Raw genomic sequence first — 23,530 nt, 5'->3', positions numbered from 1 at the left:
AGAAATCACAAATAAAAGTAGGAAAACTCATGAAAGAGTAAGCAATGTGAGAAGGGAGCAAAATGAAAATGGAAGCAAAATTTATAGAAAATGAGGCTTTTCCAGCTCTGTGGCATTTCAATTTTTGAAAGAAACTGGATGATAAGAGAAAAATAACACTTCTTTGCCACTTTTTCAAAATGACTATGTTACTACTGGAAAAGAGAGATTAAAGTAACTCAGGTCAAAGTTCTGGAGTTTACTTTCCCTTTTCATTCTGGAAATTCTTGTCTGGAAACAGTCTCCGTAAGATTATTATCAATGTCAATTTCATTATCAGTGTCAACCTATACTAATAATTTGTATTTGTATTTTAGCACATGGAGCAGTACCTATCTGTAAGTTCCTTTTGTTTTCATAAATCTGATACAAATTGGGATCCCAAAATAAGGAGAACATTTTTTCTAACTTTGACCAATTCCATTTAATGCTTGTATTTATAAATATTTCCTCTCCCCCTTGGTAACTGGCTGGGTAATTACTCACTCAATAGAAAGAATAAACATTTGACTAAGAGACTAAGTATAAAAGAAACATTTTGTTTTCGAAAAACAATTTCAAATACCTTTTAATAACAAATAAAAATTGCCACACAGCCAAAAGGAAAGATATATAATATACAGTGGGATATCCCAAATGTGGAGATACCAACAGAGGATAAAGGAAAAATCAGGAAGATATCTAAGGTGTAAGGAAAGGAAAGAGAATAACCACAATTAGCATTCAAATTTGCTATTGTTTAAAGTTCTCTGCAGGATTTAAATCCTCTATACTAGATGAGAAAGAAAAAGAATGGCAGAATCACAGATGTCCCAGCCTGCTCTGTCTTTCCACTAAATTGAAATATATGAAAGACAGTTAAGTCAGACTGAAACTATTCTTGTACCACAAAAGAAATACTAATCCCTCTTATTTTACTGTGGATGTTTTTAATGGGGGAGGTTTGGTGTCTCTCAAAGATCTCTTTGCTAATAATACCTTGGAAAAAGAAAAGAAAGAAACTATATTTTTGGTCAAAAACTCTGGTTAATGTATTTTTATTCATGTTATTCTGCCAGTTACTCCAGTGCCTGTTGGTAAGTTATTATTCATCTATTTCTCTTTTCTTTATTCATCTATTTCTTAATTCCAGTGTCCCTTAGAAAAATTTCCCTGAAGCAAAGTGTTTCACATTCATGTTTTCAAGCCCCTTTACCTCCCCATTATCTAGTACCTCTTTAAGTTACAAATGAATTTAGAAACTATAATATGCCCAATGCCTAGGTAAATAGATAAATAAATGATAGAAAATTAAGACCCTGAGGCAGTATTTTTCGCCTAATAAAAAGAAAAATTTAAATATGAATAGCAATGTCAGCAATGCTTTGGTAAAAAATATATATTTGTACATCATTGATCCCTTTTAAACTTATGTGAACCTTTTAGAAAGCAAACTTACATTTTGTTGCAAGATACAATGAAATACAGTATCTCTTAAACTCATAATTCCATTTCAAGAGATATGCTCTAAGGAATAATTCTAAATATGAAATAAAAACATATACATGATATTAAATTATAAAAACAAAATTGGCTAAGGTAATATATTGCAATGGTTAATAAAGTAATCAGATCGACCTAGGTTCAGATATCAACCAGAACACTTAACCAGATATGTGGCTCTGGGTAAAGCATTTAATTTCTCTAAATCTTTAATCTGTGTAACCTCTAGGGCCTTTAAATTTGATGTTTTCATTGTCCCTATTCCATATTACTGGAACAACTGATTTATTTATGTATAAATCAGCGGAAACCCTAAACCATGACTGTTAAAAAAAAAAAAAGATAATTAGGGAAAACAAGTTTAAATATTTTGCCAAACAACCAAGCTACAAACAAGGGAAATCTAAAGATGAAGAGCAAGAAAGAGTGGAGAAACCAGGACTCAGCCACAAGAGTAAGGATATGAAAATTGTGAAAATTCAAATGTGGCAACACTTGATTTTTTCCTCTTACTAGGGCTTCAAAGGTTCTACTTTAGCATACTTTTCAGTGGATGATTTCCAAGAGAGACACTTTCAAAAATTACCCATGAATGTGGAATTTTTTCCCCAAATTTCCTAAGAATTGTATATATTTCCCTGTCTTTATCAATACCACCTAAAATAGACTTAAATTTTTCATGCTCTATTAGTAAAGGATGATGACTTTAACAACTCAATTACTCGGAAGATCATAGTAGTTACTCTTCCAAAGTAATCTTTCCAGAGAGGATCTATTTGTCTGTTTTGGGTTTTGTTTGTTTGTTTGGTTGGTTGGTTGTTGTTGTTGTTTGATTAAAGTATAGTGGACACACAATGATTTCTACAGGTATTTCAGGCATACAACAAAATGACTGGACAACTCTGTACACTATGCTATGCTCACCACAAGTGCAACTACCATTTGTCACCATACATTATCATTGACTATATCACAATGCTTGTATATTTTTGGCTTTGATACAGGATTCTGAAGTACCTCTAGGAGTTTAGTCCCTTCTTTGGCGGTCATAAAGAGCTTCGAAGTTGACATAAGCTAGTGCAATCACTAAGTGTTGTGAGAGAGCTGAGTATTTTTACCAGATTATATAACCTTTGTCCATTGTTACCATAATTAAGAGCACTAGAATTAAGACAAATTCTGTTCAAGACCCTAGTGGAGGTATGACTTTGACTCGGATGAAATTTTCTATATAAACTCAACAGCTGCCTGTCTTTCAGCAGCTCTCCATATTCCCTCTACCTCATATAAAAAGGGCAGCCATTTCCATCGAATGACTGTATTTCAACTCTTTTCTAAAGGACCGATGAGCAAAGAATGAATCTTTATTTTATTGTAATAACAATCTTTACAGTCAGTATTAGCTCAAAACTCATAAACAATGCTTATCAACAATGACTGTAAGAAATTAATATTTGATACTCACTGGAAACTAATATCCAGACATTAATGATTCCTAATAACATAACTAACAGTAATAGTTTGGCATGCACTCTGTTGCCTGCAATTTATATAAAGTTGGGGTATACTGATGCCTCCAGCTTTGTCCTCTGTCCTTTCCCAAGGTTACTGGATAAAACAATGAAGGAATTGATATATCATATTTATTTGCAGCTGCCTTCTTAGAAGGGAAGATAGTTTCAGGAATTCTTTTCTACTTCTGCTATAAAGAATATGATTAGTAATTGAGTTTTGGTGAAGTTAAATTCTGTGTTAGGTTGATTAGAGTTTTTTTTTTTTTTTCCACCCTCTAAAACCCTCAACACCATTGCTTGGCAATTCTAGCATCCTTTGGACTCCCACAGGGTTGAGGTTTCATGCTTTCATGGGTTATAATCACTTCTGTTAATGCAAACTTAAGTGGCATATTTTCCCATTTCTTTGCTCTCAGATTTTTCTGCATGTCCTAAAATTAATGATTTTAAGTGAAAAATCTATTGATGCAAAGGAGAAAAAGGACAGGCATAATATGAACTTTTCAATTAAAAAAAAACAGATTTCCTAAAGTAATAAAGAATTTAGCTCAGATTTAAAAAAAAACAAACCTAAAATAATAATGTTATGAAAAGTAAAGAATAGACCAGAAACATTATGAGGTAAGAGACTGAAATGGGAAGAAAAGCAAAATAAGTGAAATCTAAATAATCATTGCTAGCTCCTAAGGAATTTTAAATTATCTAAAAAACTGATAAGAAAAGGAAGAGGGGCTAACCTCAACTCCATTTGGTTTACTCTAAAGTTAACTATCATGAAAGATTTAGGACTAATGAAGAGGATCAGGAGATTGAAACTCTTGGGATTTCTCATTTGTTATTATAACTGATTTTCACTATACCCTATTCTCCACCCTTGAAGATGTCCAAGAACCATCATCTTACATGGTTTACAGGTCTTACTTGTGCTACTTCTTAGGTCAGATTTAAAATTCTGATTAAATCCCAGAGATTATCAGAAAGAAAAAGAAACACACAGAGAAATATTATCATGACAAAAGTGTTTACGTTGATAGTTACAACCTTTCTGTACTGCAAAAAGGAACATGATGAGAGCTGACATGGTGACAGTTTTGAAAGGAAGATATAATGCTGAAAGAGAAGAAAATGAAGAAGGAACTTAAGTTACTAACCTTTAACTGGTAGCCAGTTTCCTGCAAGATTGTGACCCTTGGACATGGTTAAGAATGTTAAAAAAAAAAAGTTATTGCATTAGAGAAAGTAACTTTACTCTTATGACTCATCAAACAAGCCTTCCAATATAGCCTTAGGTTATTAAAGAGTAGTTAATACTGAATTAATAAGGTAAAGCATATTCATATAAGATTTCATGTTTCCCAAAAGTCCCTTTTCCAAAGTTCCAAGTAGATTTTCAATAGGAACTAAGTACATAATTTTTCAAAATAATAATGTATTTTATTTTCTTTTTTAGTAATTGGTCCAGTTGCAGCTGGTAAGTTTTAATTGCTTTTTCAGTGTCCTCTGGTCCTCTGTAACATCTGGGTTCCTTTACTTACACTAGTACTTTTCACACCTGGCCAGTCTGAGCCCTGAGAGTTAGATTATTTTGCACCTCTTCTCCTCCACATTTTCTAGTATTCTTTTAATTTACAAATAGTTTTGGAGTGATGGGTAGTATATCAAAGGTCCACAGAACAGCAAAGACAACGAAAAAAGTTGTCCTTTGGTTACCATATTAAGTTACAAAAGAGAAACAAAGGGAAACAATGCTGATAAAATATGTTGGGATCAGATCACAGGAAAAACCATGGAAATAACACACTAAGAAATTTATATTTCAGTCTGAAACTCTACGGTCACAAAGCAAAATACCAAAAGATAAAAGGTGGAAAGCATATAATGAGAAGATATGAGTGAGAGCATTAGGAGGGACAGATTGCACATGCAAACAAAGAAAACACTAAAATAGAGCTGAAGACAAAAAAGAAAGGCTGATCTTTGTCCTCTCCTTCGTAAAGTTTATCATATCTAAACCTGAACCACCACTGCTGTTCAGTGAAAAAGGGTCAGGGTCCTTTAAAACCCTCTTCTGACTTCTTCTCCTTCAAAGAAGTGATTGAGACTTGCCTTTCATACTATTCAGGCAAACTACAAAACTTGTGCTTCCATAAAAACAAACAAACAGAAGCTTTTGATCTTGATGAAATCCCAAAAATTCATTTTCACTTTTGTTTCCTTTGCCTTTGGAGACATATCTTGAAAGAAGTTGCTGTGGCCGATATCGAAGAGGTTACTGCCCATATTCTCCTCTAGGATTCTGATGGATTCCTGTCTCACGTTGAGGTCTTTTATCCATTTCGAGTTTATCTTTGTGTTTAGTGTAAGAGAATGGTCAAGTTTCATTCTTCTACATATAGCTGTCTAATTTTCCCAGCACCATTTATTGAAGAGACTGTCTTCTTTCCACTGGATATTTTTTTCTGCTTTGTCGAAGATTATTTGACCATAGAGTTGAGGGTCCATAACTGGGCTCTCTACTCTGTTCCACTGGCCTGTCTGTTTTTATGCCAGTACCATGCTGTCTTGGTGATCACAGCTTTGTAGTAAAGCTTGAAATCAGGTAACATGATGCACCCAGTTTTGTTTTTTTTTTCTTTTTCAACATTTCCTTAGCAATTCGGGGTCTCTTCTGATTCCATACAAATTTTAGGATTGTTTGCTCCAGCTCTTTGAAAAATACCGGTGGAATTTTGATCAGAATGGCATTGAAAGTATAGATTGCTCTAGGCAATAGACATTTTAACAATATTTATTTTTCTATCCATGAGCATGAAAGGGTCTTCCATCTTTTTGTGTCTTCTTCAACTTCTTTCATGAGTGTTCTGCAGTTCCTCGAGTACAGATCCTTTACCTCTTTGGTTAGGTTTATTCCCAGGTATCTTATGGTTCTTGGTGCTAGAGTAAATCGAATTGATTCTCTAATTTTTCTTTCTGTATTTTCATGGTTAGTGTATAAGAAAGCAACTGATTTCTGTACATTGACTTTGTACCTGCCACATTACTGAATTGCTATATGAGTTCTAGTAGTTTGGGGGTGGAGTCTTTTGGGTTTTCCATATAAAGTATCTTGTCATCAAGATCAAAAGCTTCTGCACAGTAAACGAAACAGTCAACAAAACAAAGAGGCAACCCACAGAATGGGAGAAGATATTCGCAAATGACAATACAGACCAAGGGCTGATATCCAGGATCTATAAAGAACTCCTCAAATTCAACACACACAAAACAGATAATCATCCAAAAAAAAAAAAAAAAAATGGGCAGGAGACATGAACAGACACTTCTCCAAAGAAGACATACATGGCTAACAGACATATGAAAAAACGTTCATCACTAGCCATCAGGGAGATTCAAATCAAAACCACATTGAGATACCACCTTACACCAGTTAGAATGGCCAAAATTAGCAAGACAGGAAACAACGTGTATTAGAGAGAATGTGGAGAAAGAGGAACCCTTTTACACTGTTGGTGGGAATGCAAGTTGATGCAGCCACTTTGGAAAACAGTGTGGAGATTCCTTAAGAAATTACAAATAGAGATTCCCTATGACCCTGCAATTGCACTACTGGGTATTTACGCCAAAGATACAGATGTAGTGAAAGGAAGGGCCATCTCTACCCCAATGTTCATAGCAGCAATGGCCACATTGCCAAATTGTGGAAAGAACCAAGATGCCCTTCGATGGACGGATAGATAAGGAAGATGTGGCCCATATACACTCCGGAGTATTATGCTTCCATCAGAAAGGTTGAATACCCAACTTTTATATCAACATGGACAGGACTGGAAGAGATTATGCTGAGTGAAATAAGTCAAGCAGAGAGAGTCAATTATCATATGGTTTCACTTATTTGTGGAGCATCAGAAATAATACAGAGGATATGAGGAGATGGAGGGATGGAAGTTGGGGGAAATTGGAAGGGGAGATGAACCATGAGACTATGGACTCTGGAAAACAATCTGAGGGCTTTAGAGGGGCAGGGGTGGGAGGTTTGGTGAGCCTGGTGATGGATATTATGGAGGGCATGTATTGCATGGAACACTGGGTGTGGTACATAAACAATGAATTCTGGAACACTGAAAAGAAATTTTAAAAGTAAATAAAATTTTTAAAAACTGTTGTTTTAAATGCACCAATTTAAAAAAATAACAAAGATTAACAAAACTCTTATCAATAAAACAAACAAACAAAAAATAACAAAATAAAAAGAAAGATATTCCATGTTCATGAATAGGGAGACTCAATATTGTCAAAATGTCAATTCTTCCCAAAATAATTTATAGATTGAGTGCAATGCCATCAAAATTCAGCAAGGTGTTTTGTGGATATTGACAAACTGATCCTAAAATTTAAATGAAGAAGCCAAAGACTCAGAATAGCCAATACAATATTTAAGGAGAACAAATTTGGAAGACATATGCTACTACTCACCCTCAAGACTTACCTGAAAGCTACAGTAATCCAGATAGTGTGGTATTGGTAAACAAATTGACAAATCAGTGGAACAGAATAGACAGCTCAGAAACAGTCCCACATAAATATAGTAAAATAATCTTCGACAAAGGAGCAAAGGCAATACGATGGAGTAAAGATATTCTTTTCAAGAAATAATGTTAGAACAACTGGACATCCACTTACAAAAAAGTCAATCTTCCCCCATAACTTACACTCTTCACAAAAATTAGCTCAAAATGCATCACAGACCTAAATATAAAATTCAAAATATAACACTCCTAGAAGATAACATCAGAGAAAAGCTAAATGACTTTGGGTATGGTAATGACTTTTTAGTATATTTGCTGCCAAAGTGAGTGCTGGTAACAACTTTTTAGATATAACCCTAAGGCATGATTCATGAAAGGAATAACTGATCAGCTGGACTTCACTAAAATTAAGAGCATCTGAAAACAATCTGATTTTAAAACAGGCAGAGGATTTGAGTAGATATTTTCCAAAGAAGACGTACAGATGGCCAAGAGACACATAAAAAGATCCTCAATGCTACTATGTTATCAGGTGAACACAAATCAAAACCACAATGAGGTATCACCTCACACTTGTCAGATGGCTAAAATCAAAAACACAAGAAACAAGTGTTGAGGATGTGGATAAAAAGGAACCCTGGTGCACTGTTAGTGGGAATGTAAATTGTTTCCCCAGTGGATAACAGATGGAGGTTTCTCAAATTTTAAAAAAATACCATGTGATCCAATAATTTACCCAAAGAAAACAAAAACATTAATTTGAAGATATATGCACCCTTATGTTTATCACAGCATTATTTACAATAGCCAAGATATAGGAGCAACCTAAGTGTCCATCAATAGAGAAAAGATTAAGATAGATAGATATATCTGTATCTGTATCTACATATTACAGACACAAAGAGGATATGATTATGCCATTTGCAACACCATGGACAAACCAGAAGTTATTATGTTGAGTACATACACACACACCATGGAATATTACTCAGCCATAAAAAAGAATGAAATCTTACCATTTGCAATGGCATGGCTGGAGCTAGAGAATATTATGCTAAGCAAAATAATTCACTCAGAAAAAACACAAATACCAGATGATTTCACTCATTTGTGGACTTTCAGAAACAGAGCAAATGAGCAAAGTGGGAAAAAGAGAAAGACACAAACCAAGAAACAGACTCTTAACTATAGAGAATAAACAGGTGGTTACCAGAAGGGAGGCAGTTGGGGAATAGGTTAAATCATTGATGAGGGGGATTAAGGAGTGCACTTTTTTTTTTTTAATTTTTGTGTTATATTAGTCACCGTACAATACATCATTAGTTTTTGATCCAGTGTTCCAAGATTCATTGTTTATGTACAACACCCAGTGCTGCATATAATATGTGCCCACCTTAAGGGCCACCACCAGTCTGTGGTAGGAGTGAACTTATGAAGAGTACTGGTGATGTGTGGAAGTGTAGGATCACTAATGTATACACTTGAAACTAATATTATACTGTGTGTTAGCCAGCTAGATTTTAAATAAAACTTTTAAAAAATAAAAATTAAAAAATGACCCAACTTTATGCTATCTTTAAGAAATTCACTTCAAATTTAACAACAAAAAGAAAATGATAGAAAGTCTATACCATGAAAGCATTATTTTTTATTTATTTTATTTACTTTTTAAGATTTTATTTATTTGATGGTGAGAGAGAAAGAGGGAGAGAGAATGAGCCAGGAGGAGAGGCAGAGGGAAAAGAAGAAGCAAACTCCTTGCTGAGCAAATAGCCCAATGCAGGGCTCGATCAAGGAACTGTGATCATGACCTGAGCAAAAGGCAGCTGCCTAGCAACCGAGCCACCCAGGTGCCCAGAAAATATTATTTTTTAAAAAAGATAATGTGAACAGTACAGATAAAAGGTTGATATCCAGGATCTATAAAGAACTCCTCAAACTCAACACACACAAAACAGACAATCATATAAAAAAATGGGCAGAAGATATGAACAGACACTTCTCCAACGAAGACATACAAATGGCTATCAGACACATGAAAAAATGTTCATCATCACTAGCCATCAGGGAGATTCAAATTAAAACCACATTGAGATACCACCTTACGCCAGTTAGAATGGCCAAAATTAGCAAGACAGGAAACAACATGTGTTGGAGAGGATGTGGAGAAAGGGGAACCCTCTGACACTGTTGGTGGGAATGCAAGTTGATGCAGCCACTTTGGAAAACAGTGTGGAGATTCCTTAAGAAATTAAAAATAGAGCTTGCCTATGACCCTGCAATTGTACTACTGGGTATTTACCCGAAAGATACAGATGTAGTGAAAGGAAGGGCCATCTGTACCCCAATGTTCGTAGCAGCAATGGCCATGGTTGCCAAACTGTGGAAAGAACCAAGATGCCCTTCAATGGACGAATGGATAAGGAAGATGTGGTCCATATACACTATGGAGTATTATGCTTCCATCAGAAAGGATGAATACCCAACTTTTGTAGCAACAAGGACGGGACTGGAAGAGATTATGCTGAATGAAATAAGTCAAGCAGAGAGAGTCAATTATCATATTGCATGCATAACAAATAGCATGGAGGACAAGGGGAGATGGAGAGGAGAAGGTAGTTGAGGGAAATTGGAAGGGGAGGTGAACCATGAGAGACTATGGACTCTGAAAAACAATCTAAGGGTTTTGAAGGGGCGGGGAGTTGGAGGTTGGGGGAACCAGGTGGTGGGTATTGGAGAGGGCACGGATTGCATGGAGCACTGGGTGTGGTGCAAAAACAATGAATACTGTTATGCTGAAAAGAAATAAAAAATTTTTAAAAAGTTAATGTGATATTAATATCATATAAAGTAGACCTCAGAGAAAAAAATTTATCAGAAGAAGGAACATTACATAATGATAAACAGAATACACCAAAAAGACCTAGAAACCAACAACCCATAACACGAAAAATAAGAATAATATTTTGTAACATGTGACAATTATATGAAATCTAAATTTCATGGTCTACAAATAATGTTTTATTGGGACACATCCTTATTTTTTTTTTCTTTTACATATTGTCTATGACTACTTTTGTGCCACAAAAGCAAAGTTGAGTAGTTATGACAGAAATCTTGTGGCTTGCAAAGCTTAAAATATTTATCTGGTGCTCTACAGCAAAGTTTGCCTACCTCTGCCCTAAAAGAAACTAAAGTATAAGAAATAGATTGGGAACTTACTAGTAGCTATTTGAGGTATTCATGAAAATTGAAACAAGAAAGTATGTAAATGATGGTGTTTTGGGATCAGAAACACATCTCTCTATTCCCATTTCCCTAATTTTTTTTTCCTAAGGTACCATTCAAGATTCCTAGCAGGATACAATACTACATAGTAGGACAGCAGATCCCTCAGTATGGTATAAGAACCTGGTACTTCTCAGGATCTTTATGACTCTCATGATCCAAGTTACTTTCATCTCTCTGGTCGCTCTATTTTACTATTGCCTTCCAGTCACTACCAATACAGCATCCACAGGGATCCTTTTAAGATTCAGTTCACCCTTCTGCTATGATCCATTAATAACTCTCCATCTTTCTTGATTCAAATTCAAAGTCATTACAGCACCTCTCAAAAGAAAGTCTTGCGGATGCTTGGGTGTCTCAGTTAAGCATCTGCCTTGGGCTCAAGTCATGATCTCAGGGTCCTGGGATTGAGTCCCACATCAGGCTTCTTGCTCAGTGGGAAACCTACTTCTCCCTCTACCTCTGCTTTTCCCCCTGCTTGCATGCCCTCTTTCTCTATCTTTCTCTCTCTCTCTTCTCTGATAAATAAATAAAATCATTAAAAAAAAAAAAAGGTCCTGGGTTGGGATATCTGTCCCCCATAACTCTCTAATAGCTTTCCTTCATCTTATTTTTTTTTTAAATTTTGTTCCAGCCACACTTGCTTTCTTTCTGTCACTCAAATAGTCTAGAAAGACTCCTACCTCAGACTGATTTAGTCATTGTCCTCTCTGCCTGAATTCTCCACTCAAACATCTGCATGGCTGATCCTCTCACCTTTTTCATGTTCTTTCTAGTAGTTCTACCAACTGCTGAGAATGGGGTATTGAATTTCCCAGGTATAACTGTGAGTTTTTCTATTTCTCTTTTCAGTTCTATCAGTTTTTCTCCCATGTATTTTGAAACTCTTTTGTTTCATGCAACACTTGTTTCTTATATGTAGCTGTTATGAAGAAATGCAATGAGCTACAAGAAAACTCAGGTAGATAATCCAGTAAATTCAGAAATAAAATTAATGAAGAGAATAAGTTCTTTACTTATTAAAGAGATTAAAATTATAAAAAATTATAAAAAAGAGATTAAAATTATAAAAAAACAAATTCTGAGATTAAAATTATAAAAATTATAAAAAAGAGATTAAAATTATAAAAAAACAAATTCTGAAACTACAAAAGTCATAAATGAGATGAATAATGCAATACAGAGCATAGGTAACAGGGCAGACTAAATGAAAGAAAGAATAAATGACTTGGAGAATGGGAATATAGAAATACTTCCAGCTACAAGAGGATAAAGGAGAAGAGAGGGAGAAAGATGCAAAGAGTTTACTTAAAGAAATATTAGCTGAGAACTTCTCAAACCTTGAGAAGGAATGGAACATACAAGTCAGAGGGAGAAGACACTTTCATCCTCCCAGCAAGACAGATAGTGACTTAACCAAACTTGAGTAGCACAAGGGGTAAGAAGTCCCTCTTCAGAGGTCCTGCAGAGCTCTTCCTGCAGAAGTGTATGTTGTGACATGTCTTCTATGTCTCAGAAGACCAAGGTTTGTGAGGGAATGGTGAGAGTGAAAGAAACCTTCCATTATAAGAAGTAGTAGTTTGGATCCTGTGATTGATGGATTGGAGCAGATTTTAACAGAAATAGCTGTGAGCTCAGTTTTTAGGCTACATGTAATTCAGCTGAGGACAAACACATGAACAGAAATAATAAACTTAGGAACATGCACAGGGAAGTTCCAGGTGTGGACCAATGAACAGAGAGGTCCCACCAAGGCCACAGATGTGCTCTTTAGTCGGTTTTCTGTCCTGTTAACAGGGCCAGGTTAGAGCTGTGGTTCTCAGGTGTGGTCCCTGGAACAACAGTATCAGCATTCCTGTCAACTCCTTAGAAATGTGCATTGTAGGGAAGGAAGCCTGTGTGGCTCAGTCAAGTTAAGCAATCCAGAGGGGTGGGAAAAAAGTTAGTGGTATCACACTTGCTGATTTTAAACTATACTATAAAGCTATAATAATAAAAACATTGGGTACTGAGATGAAAATAGATACATGGACTAACAGGACATAATAGAGAGGCCAGAATAAAACCCTCAAATATACAGTTAACTAATAGTCAAGGCGGGAGCCAAAAACATTCAAAGGAGAAAGGACAATCTTTTTAACAAATGGTGCTGGGCAGACAAGATACAAATATGGAGAACAGCAATAAAAGTAGGGGATCTTAACACCCCACTTACAGCCATGCACAGATCCATGAAGAAAATCAACAAGGAAACAAAAACTTTGAATGACACACTGGAACTAATATATTAGGTACATTCAGAACATTCCACCCCAGAACAGCAGAATACACATTCTTTTCAAGTGCACATGGAACATTCTCTAGAATAAATCACATATTAGACCACAAAGCAACCATCAACCAATTCAAAAAGGTCAAAATCATACCATGAATCTTTTCTGACCACATTGCTAGAAGTTAACCATAAGAAAAGAAAATAGGGATAGACCACAAATACACAGAGTTTAAATAATATGCTACTAAACAATGAATGGGTCAGCCAGAAAATAAAATAAAGAAATTTTAAAATACATGGAAACAAATGAAAGTGAAAATACAATGAATGTTTCATGGCATGTAGGTGGCTCAGTCGGTTAATTGTCTGCCTTCACTCAGGTCATGATCCTGGGGTCCTGGGATCAAGCCTCACATCAGGCTCCCTGATCAATGGGGAGCCTGCTTCTCCCTCTGCCTCTCTCTTTCTCTGTCTCTCATAAATAAGTAAATAAAATCTTAAAAAATAATACAATGGTTCAAAACCTTTGGGATGTAGCAAAAGTGGTTCTAAGAGGGAAGTTTATAGCAATACAGGCCTACCTCAAGAAGCAAGAAAAATCTCAACTAAAGAACCTAACCTTACACATAAAGGAGCTAGAAAAAGAACAGCAAACAACTCAAAACCAGCAGGAGGAAGTAAATAATACAGATTAGAGCATAAATAAATTGTATAAAACTAAAAAACAAAACAAAACAAAAAACATAAAACCAGGAAACCAATAATGAAGCAGCAGAAGGAAAAACTAAGAAAACTATAATTTACAATTTAACCAAAATAATAAGATACCTAGGAATAAACCTAACCAAGGAGATAAAAAACCTGTACTCTGAAAACTATGAAACACTGATGAAAGAAATTGAAGATGACACAAAGAAATGGAAAGACATTTCATGCTCATGGATTGGAAGAAAAAATATTGTTAAAATGTCTATACTACCCAAAGCAATCTACACATTTAAGGAAATTCCTATCAAAATAACAACAGCACTTTTCACAGAACTAGAACACATAATTCTAAAATTTGTATGGAACCACAAAAGAACCTGAATAACCAAAGCAATCTTGAAGAAGAAAAGCAAACCGGGAGGTACCATGATTCTGGATTTGAAGTTATATTACAAAGCTCTAGTAATCAAAGCAGTATGGTACTGGCACAAAAACAGACACACAGATCAATGGAACAAAATAGAAAACCCAGATATAATAATAATACTGTCAATTCAACTTTGACAAAGCAAAAAGAATAACCAACAGAATAAAGACAGTCTCTTCAACAAATGGTATTGGGAAAACTGGACAGTTACATGCAAAAGAATGAAACTGGACCACTTTCTTACACCACACACAAACATAAATTCAAAATAGTTTGAAATCCTAAGTACGAAACCTGAAACCATGAAAACTGTAGAAGAGAACAGAAGAAATGACATCTTTGACATCAGCTATAGCAACATTTTTCTAGATACGTCTCCTGAGGCAAGGAAAACAAAGCAAACATAAACTATTGGGAATACATCAAAATAAAAATCTTCTGCATGGCAAAGGAAACAATCAACAAAACTAAAAGGCAGCCTATGGAATGGCAGAAGATACTTGCAAAGGACATATCTGATAAAGGATTAGTATAGAAAATACATAAAAAACATAAAACTCAACAGCCATAAAACAAACAATCCAATTAAAAATGGACAGAAGACATGAAAAGACATTTTTCCAAAGAAGACATACAGATTGCCAACAGACACATGAAAAGATGTTCATCACTCTTAATCTCACAAAACAAACTGAGGGTTGATGGGGGGAGGGGGGTTGGGAGGGGGGGTGGGATTATGGACATTGGGGAAGGTGAGTGCTGTGAAGTGTGTAAACCTGGCAATTCACAGACCTGTACCCCTGGGGATAAAAATGTATTATATGTTTATAAAAAATAAAATTAAAAAAAAAAAGATGTTCATCATTAATCACCATGAGGGAAATGCAAATCAAAACTACTGTGAGCTATCACTTCACACCTGTCAGAATGGCTAAAATCAAAAAGAGAAGAAATAACAGGTATTGGTGAGAATGTGGAGAAAAAGGAACACTGGTGCACTGTTTCTGGGAATGCAAACTCATGTAATCACTGTGGAAAACAGTTTGGAGATTCCTCAAAAGGTGAAAAATAGGGGCACCTGGGTGGCTCAGTGGTTTAAAGCCTCTGCGTTCAGCTCAGGTCATGATCCCAGGGTCCTGGGATCGAGCCCCACATCAGGCGCTCTGCTCAGCGGGGAGCCTGCTTCACCCTCTCTCTCTGCCTGCCTCTCTGCCTACTTGTGATCTCTGCCTGTCAAATAAATAAACAAAATCTTAAAAAAAAAGTGAAAAATAAAAACTACCCTATGATCCAGTAATGTAAATTGGAAAACAACACGGAGGTTCCCCAAAAAATTAGAAGTTGGCCTACCATCCATATGATGCAGCGATTCCATTCTGGGCATATATCCAAAGGAAGTGAAAATAAGATATCAAAAAAATACAAAAAATATAAGTTCATGAATATTACAACATAATTCACAACAGCCAAGGTACAGAATGAAACTTAATTGCCCATACCAATGGATGACTGGATAAAGAGGATGTCATACACACATACACACACAAACAAGATATAATATTCGACAGTGAGAAAGCAGGACATCCTGCCACTTGCAACAACATAGATGGACCTTGAGAGTATCATGCTGAATGAGTAAGTTGGAGAGAGGAAGACAAGTATTGCATGGTATCATTTATATGTGGAATCTAGAAAGCCAAATTTATTTAAAAAAAAAAAAAGGTAAAATGAGAGTTACTAAGGGATTGTGTGGGTGGGGGATAGGGCATGTGCTATTCAAAGGTAAAAATTTACAAGTAGTAAATAAGTCCTAGAGACCTAATGCATAGTATAGTGAATTTAGACAACAAAATTGTATGACAATCATCAAACTTACCAAGAGACTAGAACTTAGATTCCAACCACAAGAAAGGATCACTATGTAATGTCATAGAGGTTCTAATTATTGCTACAATGGCAATCATATTCTAATCATATTTTAATATAATATACTAATATACCAAATTGACATGTTGCACACCTTCAAATTGCACAAAATGTCAAATATATTTTAATAAATTTTTTTTTCATAAAATAGCTAATCACAAGATCTTTCTAAACAATAACAGGTCAAGAGGAGGGACAGGGAAATAAAAAGAACTTAGTTTTCATGACACAGATTCTGTACATCCAGTGCAGAGGAGTGTGGGTTTGTGTAAGAAGGGAGAACCCAATACCTACTGATGATTTTTTCTGGTCTCTTTCAGTGGACAGTTCTGGAAAAATCAGTAAGTTTAGATCATTTCTTTGCCTTACCTATTTCTGGTCTAGGACCTTTGAGGATTTTTTTGTTATGTATTTTATATTTCATGTTCTTCTAATTTATTTTTCATGTTCTTCTACCTTAGAGTAGTCAATATTCCTTAAATAAGTGATTTTCTCATACTTTGATTTCTTCTTTTCTATTTCCCTTTTGGAACAAAATATAATGATCTTGTCTCATAATTCTGGCTATTTACCACAAGGAAGCCCATTTTCCTGGTGCTAGCATCTGACAATGGATAATTTTTACTAGAAAAAGAAAATCACCTAAACTTGACATAAAGAACAAGTGTCAGGACAAGATGGTGATTTTGATAATTGGCCAAATATGTATTTTCCAACTTACCTAAAGGTGAGTGGGTAAAAAACTGACTTGTGAGAGAACAATGAAAGTAGGAAATGTGATAGTTTGAAATTTGGTAGAATAGATATTACCAACACAAGGATTCCATCCCATACATTAACCAAGGGCATCCTAAAGAAAACCGTCTCTGTGAAGTAGGATGTAGAGCATTGGGCCAGCAGCACTCCTGAGGATGAAACAGAGGGTTTTATAGTACCTGGAGGTGCTGCTTCTGCATTCACTTACAAAAGATATTATTGGGAGTGGGATTTTCCTTGAGTTAGAAAAGTCCCACTGATTGATCTTTTATGTTTTATTTTTAGCACTATCTCCTATGGGTAAGTTTTTTATTCTCAACTGTGATATTTTACATTGTTTATTTTTTCTGGACTTGCTGTTTCTACTCCCAAGATGGAGACTTGTGTTTCTAAGGACATTTTAAGTGTTTCTATTCTCCAGAATCTTCTAATATTTTAAATAACTATTTTTGGAGAGACAGCTGTAGAGGAAATGAAATTCATACAAAAGGATGCCATAATCTCTGGCCATCTTCTAGGCTCTGAAAAAGAATCTCCTTTCTAACTCCCAGCAAATATAATGACAAAAAGATTGGTTTCTAGATTTTGTGAGTTTTTTGCTGGTAATTTAGAACTCCTTTTTGGTAACAAGTGAAGGTCCACTGAATCATATTAACAGGAAAAATAACTAGTTAAGAAAAAAACTTTATTTTCTCTTGCCTTCTAAGTAACTTTACTTTTGAGGAATAGTAGGTATTGAGCCCCTCTCTATACTGTGCACTGTGCTAGGCATTTTCAGAAACATTATCTCTTATTCTTACCATAGCCTATCTGCTAGTTATTGTTATTCCCTACTTTACACATCAGTAAATTTGCACACACTTGCCCAAGGTTTAAGAGTTGGTAAACCAGGTGGTGGGTATTGGGGAGGGCACGTATTGCATGGAGCACTGGGTGTGGTGCAAAAACAATGAATACTCTTACACTGAAAAGAAAAAAAAAAGAGTTGGTAAACAACACTGCTGCGATCTAAATCCAGGACTTCCTGTCTCCAAAGTACATACTCTTTCCATACCAACACATTGCCTTCTATACTGAACCATAAAGACCTTTTTTGTGATTAGTCCTGAAACCATATCTATAAATAAAATGTTTGTAAAAACAAATATACATCCACTAGAGAAGGTATATAATGAAATGTACACAAAGGATAGTTTTAAAAATAAAAGACATCCCATTTAAATCAATGTTTGGCTTTTAACTGTTTTCTAAATTCAGATTTTCCATCAGGATTATTAATGCCTCAGCTCCTCAATAAAATCATATGAAACAGAATAATAATTCTTAAAACCCTGTCAATATACAACTATAAGAAACAAGTAAAACTTAAATTTAGTAAGATAGATTCAAGCATCTCGAACTTTTCCAACACTAACAAACACAAAATATATCTTTATATTTAATTGTTCTTTCTCAGTTCACACTAGGAGAGTGGGTTTGTGAGTGGGAGGTGGGGAAGTTGGAAAGGGTAATTATTTTCTTTGCATTCACAGTCCAAAAAATAATATGCATTCAGAGCACTCATGATGTATTTGCATCTTTCAAATGCACATGGAGAAGGTGATAAGAGAGTGTATGTTTTCTTTACAAAAAGAAAGAGGGCTTTGGGAAGGCACCATAGGCTAAGGCCCTCTCTGAAAGTGAACTCATTTTTAATGAATATGCTTTTTTAAATTGCCAGGAGAAAAATCAGCTCAATCTTTTAAAACTTTTCTTGTGAAAGATCTATTCTTGTCGACAATATTTCAAACATATTCTTCCCTGTTGATACTTTTAGCAAAAAGAGATTAAGATTTAATTCATTGTTCAAAGAAATATTTAAGACAGATCAGCTTATCAAACTTTACCACCCTCTCAAGTTGAGTATATTAATTTCTCATCTCCACATTCAGCTAATTAAGTATATGATTTTTTTAATATTAATTAATGGACTGAGATCTACAAAGAGTCCTTTCCCTGATGCTTAACAGATCTTTATGATCTAGATCTGTGTGTGCTCTCCCTGACAGCCACTGGCTTAGGAACTTAATAGGAATAATTTCCTAATAAGGCGCATGGTCGGTCTAGTCACCACATTATTTTAAGTTTCATATGATTAAAATTATTACTATGATAGCTAACTCATGATATCTTTTAGCTTTAACAGATTTTTAATCCAGTTTAAAATCTTGAAGTAACCTGAATACATTATAATAAATGCCAAGTTCTTGATTAAATATTTCCCTTATAATTAGAATTTTGCCATATAGGCTACTGTCTGCAATAAACAGACTTTTAGCCAGGGCTTACAAATCTTTATATTATAGAGATTATGAGATCCGGGTGGGGGGGGGATCTATGTACCATGTAGAAATTTGAGAGAAGGGAGGGAAGAACTTAGAAATTGGTGGAATAATGATGTGTAGCTGACTTCTACAATGCAATTAAGTTCCAGATGGAAAATATACAGCAAAGATATTAAAACAACCAAGCATATTACATTAGAAGTGACTAGAAGTATTTTTTAGGGTAGAGGGAAAGACAGTAAAATTCTTTAAGTCCTATAAAATTAGAAAAAGCATAGCTAGAATAAACATTTTATTTAAATCCTAGAATTCTTACCTTTGATTAACGAAAATCTATATAATTTAGGTGGTAAAGTTAGCTTTAAAATGGGTCCTGCAGTAGTATACACAGTAGTAAATATGAAACAAACTAAAGATGGTAAAACTAAAGATAGTCATATATTAAGAAAAGTCAGCTTGTTAAGGAACACATTGCACAGAATTTGTAAGGTTGGAAGCTTCAGTGGAAAAACATTCTCTTCCTCACACCACACCACATCCTCCCAAAAAACAAGTGTCCACTGGTAGTACTGTCAGAAATCAAAATATTCTGAACTCTCTTCTTCGGTACAAAAATGCTTAGGATATATTACTACTGATTTTCATTAGTAAATTGGAAGTGGGTTTGCCTAGAATAAAATGTCAGTACCCATATCTTATTAAATAATCATTGGGGAGGAAATAATACACAAAAAGTTCAGAAAGCACTGCTGTAAGATTCTTAATGTTATTGTTATTTTGCGTCAGAGTCTAAAATATCAAAAAGGCAACACTGAACTACATCATCTCTTTTCACTTACAGTTACCTTCTTACCTAATGCAGGTGTGTCTCACATTTGGCAACTTGTTATTTGGTTATGTGTACATCAATATTTCAGACATTGAACCCTAAACATACCAAAAGCCTTTCTAAGTTAAAAAAAAAAAAGTTTTTAAGCAAGAAATCTTCCTGTAAAGCAATTAACCATTCCTATAAAGTATTTGGTTGGAACTAAGAATTCCTTGTCTTGATAGATCAGACTTTCTGCCTGTATGATCTCATTTGGCAGTAGTTATAGTCAATATTAGACTACTTACTATGCTCCATGTACTGTATTGAGTGCTTTACTTAGGTAATATTATTTAATCTTTATAACACTTCTGTGAAGTAGCTACTACTACTGCACCCATTTTACAGATAAGAAAGTAAGATTCACCCGAGCTCACCTGGCTAGTTAGGTATCAAGCCAGGATTTGAACCAGTCTGTCTGTAAAAGCCATGCTCCTTAAACATTTGTCTAGAATCCTTAAATAACTTTACAAAATGGGCAGAACAAGTTAAATATAAGGAAGGTGAGTCTTTGGGGATTAACTGGCTTACCCAAATAAACCCAGCTAGCAGAAATACTAAGCCCAGGTATTCTAATTCAGCTTTTATATTCAGTATTCTTTCTATTACATTATTTAAAGATTTTATTTATTTATTTGTCAGAGAGAGAGAGGGAGAGAGAGCAAGCACAGGCAGAGGGAGAAGCAGGCTCCCTGATGAGCAAGGAGCCCGATATGGGACTCGATCCCAGGACGCTGGGATCATGACCTGAGCCGAAGGCAGCTGCTTAACCAACTGAGCCACCCAGGCGTCCCTCTATTACATTATTTAAATAGGTTTTCTTAAAGGAAGTCATGCCACTGCTCCATAGCAAGAACCCACAAAATTCTTCCTGGTAACATAGATATATATATTTTTTTCTTAATCCAGGGAACCAAATCACTAAAATAAGAAAAGAAAACAGAAACTAAAAAATTCAGTTTTTATTAGCTCACACAGAAATTGAGACATAGTAGAGCTCACTTACCTATGTGTGGAAAAAGGGAACAGAAATTTTTGCAAAGTGAGTTTGCAGGTATCGTAAGGAACTGTCTAAAGCATTGGTTTAGACTGAACTCTGAAGTCTGACTTTTCAGGTTCAAATCCCAGCTCCACCACCCACTGACTCCAGGGCATATTCACATTCATTTAAAGTTCCTGTACCTCAGTTTTTTTATCTGTAAAATGGGGATAATAATAGTACCTGCCCTATATGGTTGTTATGAAGATTAAATGAGTTAATACTTTATATAAAATGTTCAGAACAATGAGTTCCTGATATATGATAAGCACCCAATGATTACCAGCTAATATTATTATCACTTTTGAATAATGAGACATTCTTATATTCAATATCCAAAGCACATTTTGAGTTTTTTCTATTTTAAGAAATAATTATTGCTTCTTTGCACATTTTTTTCTAAAAATAAATTCCATTTCTTTTCAGAATACATCCTCCTTTAGCTATTAAGCATTAATCATCAGCCATAATATACTGAATGCATGCCAGCCACTTCATTCATAATACATTTTACCTCTTCTTTCAATAATCTTCCAATTTATTGAAGAGAGTCTGGAATATTATCAATACCTGTATAACTTTAAGTATAAGAGTGCTGTTATTTTATATTTTCATGAAATCTCAAGTTATCTCCAGTTTTTCAGTTTAAAGACAAAAAATAAACCAGTATCAGGGAAAAAGTAGGAATAAAGAGAAAGTACTTGATATCTGAATTGTGCACTTTTGTTGTGTGCTCAGTTATATTTCCAGGTTACATGGATGCAGAACTTGCAAAAAAATCTGATTTCAAGGCCAAGATCCTAAAAAGTGGAGCCACTACAAAGTCTGAGAACAGCCAAGAAGAAAACAAGAAAACATTAAAGAAGGAAAAGCTAGTCACAGATTCTGATGAATCCTTGAACTCAGGGCACAAACCAGAGACAAAAACCAAAGCAAAAGATACTGAGTTGGAGAAAGGTGAAATAAAAATGGAGGTCAAGTTAAAGGAGAGTGACACTAGGATACCAAAAGAGGAAGACCAGGTAAAGGTGAGTGACATTGGAATACCACAAGAACAGGAGGCCCATGTAGAGGTGAATGATACTGGAATACCACAAGAACAGGAAGACCAAGAAAAAAAGAGTGAGTACGGAATACTACAAGGACAGGGATCCCAAGTAAAGAAGAGTGAATCCGGAATAAAACAAGAACAAGGATCTCCAGTACAGAAGAGTGAGTCTGGAATAAAAGAAGGACAGGGATCTCAAGTAAAGAGTGACACCAGAATACAAGAAGGACGGGAGTCCCAGGTGGAGAATAGTGAAGCTGGAATACCACAAAGACAGGAGTCTCCAGTAGAGAATGGTGAAGCTGGAGCACCACAAGGACCACAGGAGTCCCCAGCAAAGACTAGTGAAGCTGGAACACCCCAAGGACATGAGTCTGCAGTAAAGAGTAGTGAATCTGAAATACCGCTAGTTCAGGGGCCTCAAGTAAAGAGAGAGAGTTCTGAGGATCAAGGAGAGCAGGGAAATGCAAGAAAGAAGACAGATACAGAAGAAAATGATGCTCTGAAGAAAAGTGATGAAGGAAAGCACAAAGTTAAAGGAAAGAAAGAATCAGAAGTTAAGAGTAAAAAAATAAGGTTCAGTAAGGGGCAAAGGCAAATAAAGGAAGAAGTACAACAAAAAGATGGAAAGAGTAAGGGTAAATAAAAGGAAGGCTTATAAGTCAACTGATTATTATGATTCCCATCCCCTAGATACAAGTCACAACCCAGTTATTGCTTAAATGGATCATAATTAGAGAATCCCTTTAATTTATATGTCTACAATAGATGTTTTACCATTTTTAGTCCTCCCAGCTACAAATCTTGGCTTCCAATTCTTTGCTTTCTAAGTTGATACATTTATGACTTAGTCAAGAAAGATGATACTTTCTGAAATAAAACATTTTGAGAATGTTTGAAATGTATAATTTCAATGTAAAGAAATGTATAATTTTCTTCAACTACTATTATAATTAACTCAGTGACAGCCTAATCAATCAACCAGTCAGTGCTCTTCATGGTAGGCTAAATGTTCATGAAAAGCTGTTCTAGCAATAAGGGGTACAGAAAAATATGTCTGACTTCCTGCGATAGAACAGCTTTTAACACACATAGTGATATAATATGTGTATAGAGAACAATTTTTTAGAAGAAAATCTGTCAAAATATAGTTTAGATGGATGTTATAATATGAGTTAGGAACCTCTTGGGATAAAAATATAAAGGGGATAGCTCCCTGAGGAAGAGAATGGTGGTATATATGTCTCAAAAGATGGATAAGATGTTGATACGCTGAGAGAGGTAGGAAGAGTACAAGAAAGGCAAAGAAA

At 35.1% G+C, this 23,530-nt stretch overlaps 1 protein-coding gene across 1 annotated transcript in view; it reads left to right on the top strand.

Annotated features, from left to right (window-relative positions):
* The window catches only part of LOC111152443 (chromosome unknown C6orf10 homolog), a 53,253-nt gene extending 30,311 nt beyond the window's left edge, over positions 1 to 22,942 (top strand). Inside the window, 4 exon segments of the mRNA XM_022510941.1 lie at positions 16,506 to 16,526; positions 17,227 to 17,241; positions 21,911 to 22,793; positions 22,795 to 22,942. Coding sequence (XP_022366649.1) covers positions 16,506 to 16,526; positions 17,227 to 17,241; positions 21,911 to 22,793; positions 22,795 to 22,942 — 1,067 coding nt within the window.
* Positions 22,943 to 23,530: the final 588 nt, after the last annotated feature.

The sequence above is a fragment of the Enhydra lutris genome, unplaced genomic scaffold, assembly GCF_002288905.1.
Source record: "Enhydra lutris kenyoni isolate GAN:26980312 unplaced genomic scaffold, ASM228890v2 scaffoldscaffold28, whole genome shotgun sequence".
Classification (NCBI taxonomy): domain Eukaryota; kingdom Metazoa; phylum Chordata; class Mammalia; order Carnivora; family Mustelidae; genus Enhydra; species Enhydra lutris.
Note: the sequence above shows the minus strand (reverse complement) of the source record. Positions and strands in the feature narration are given on the sequence as shown.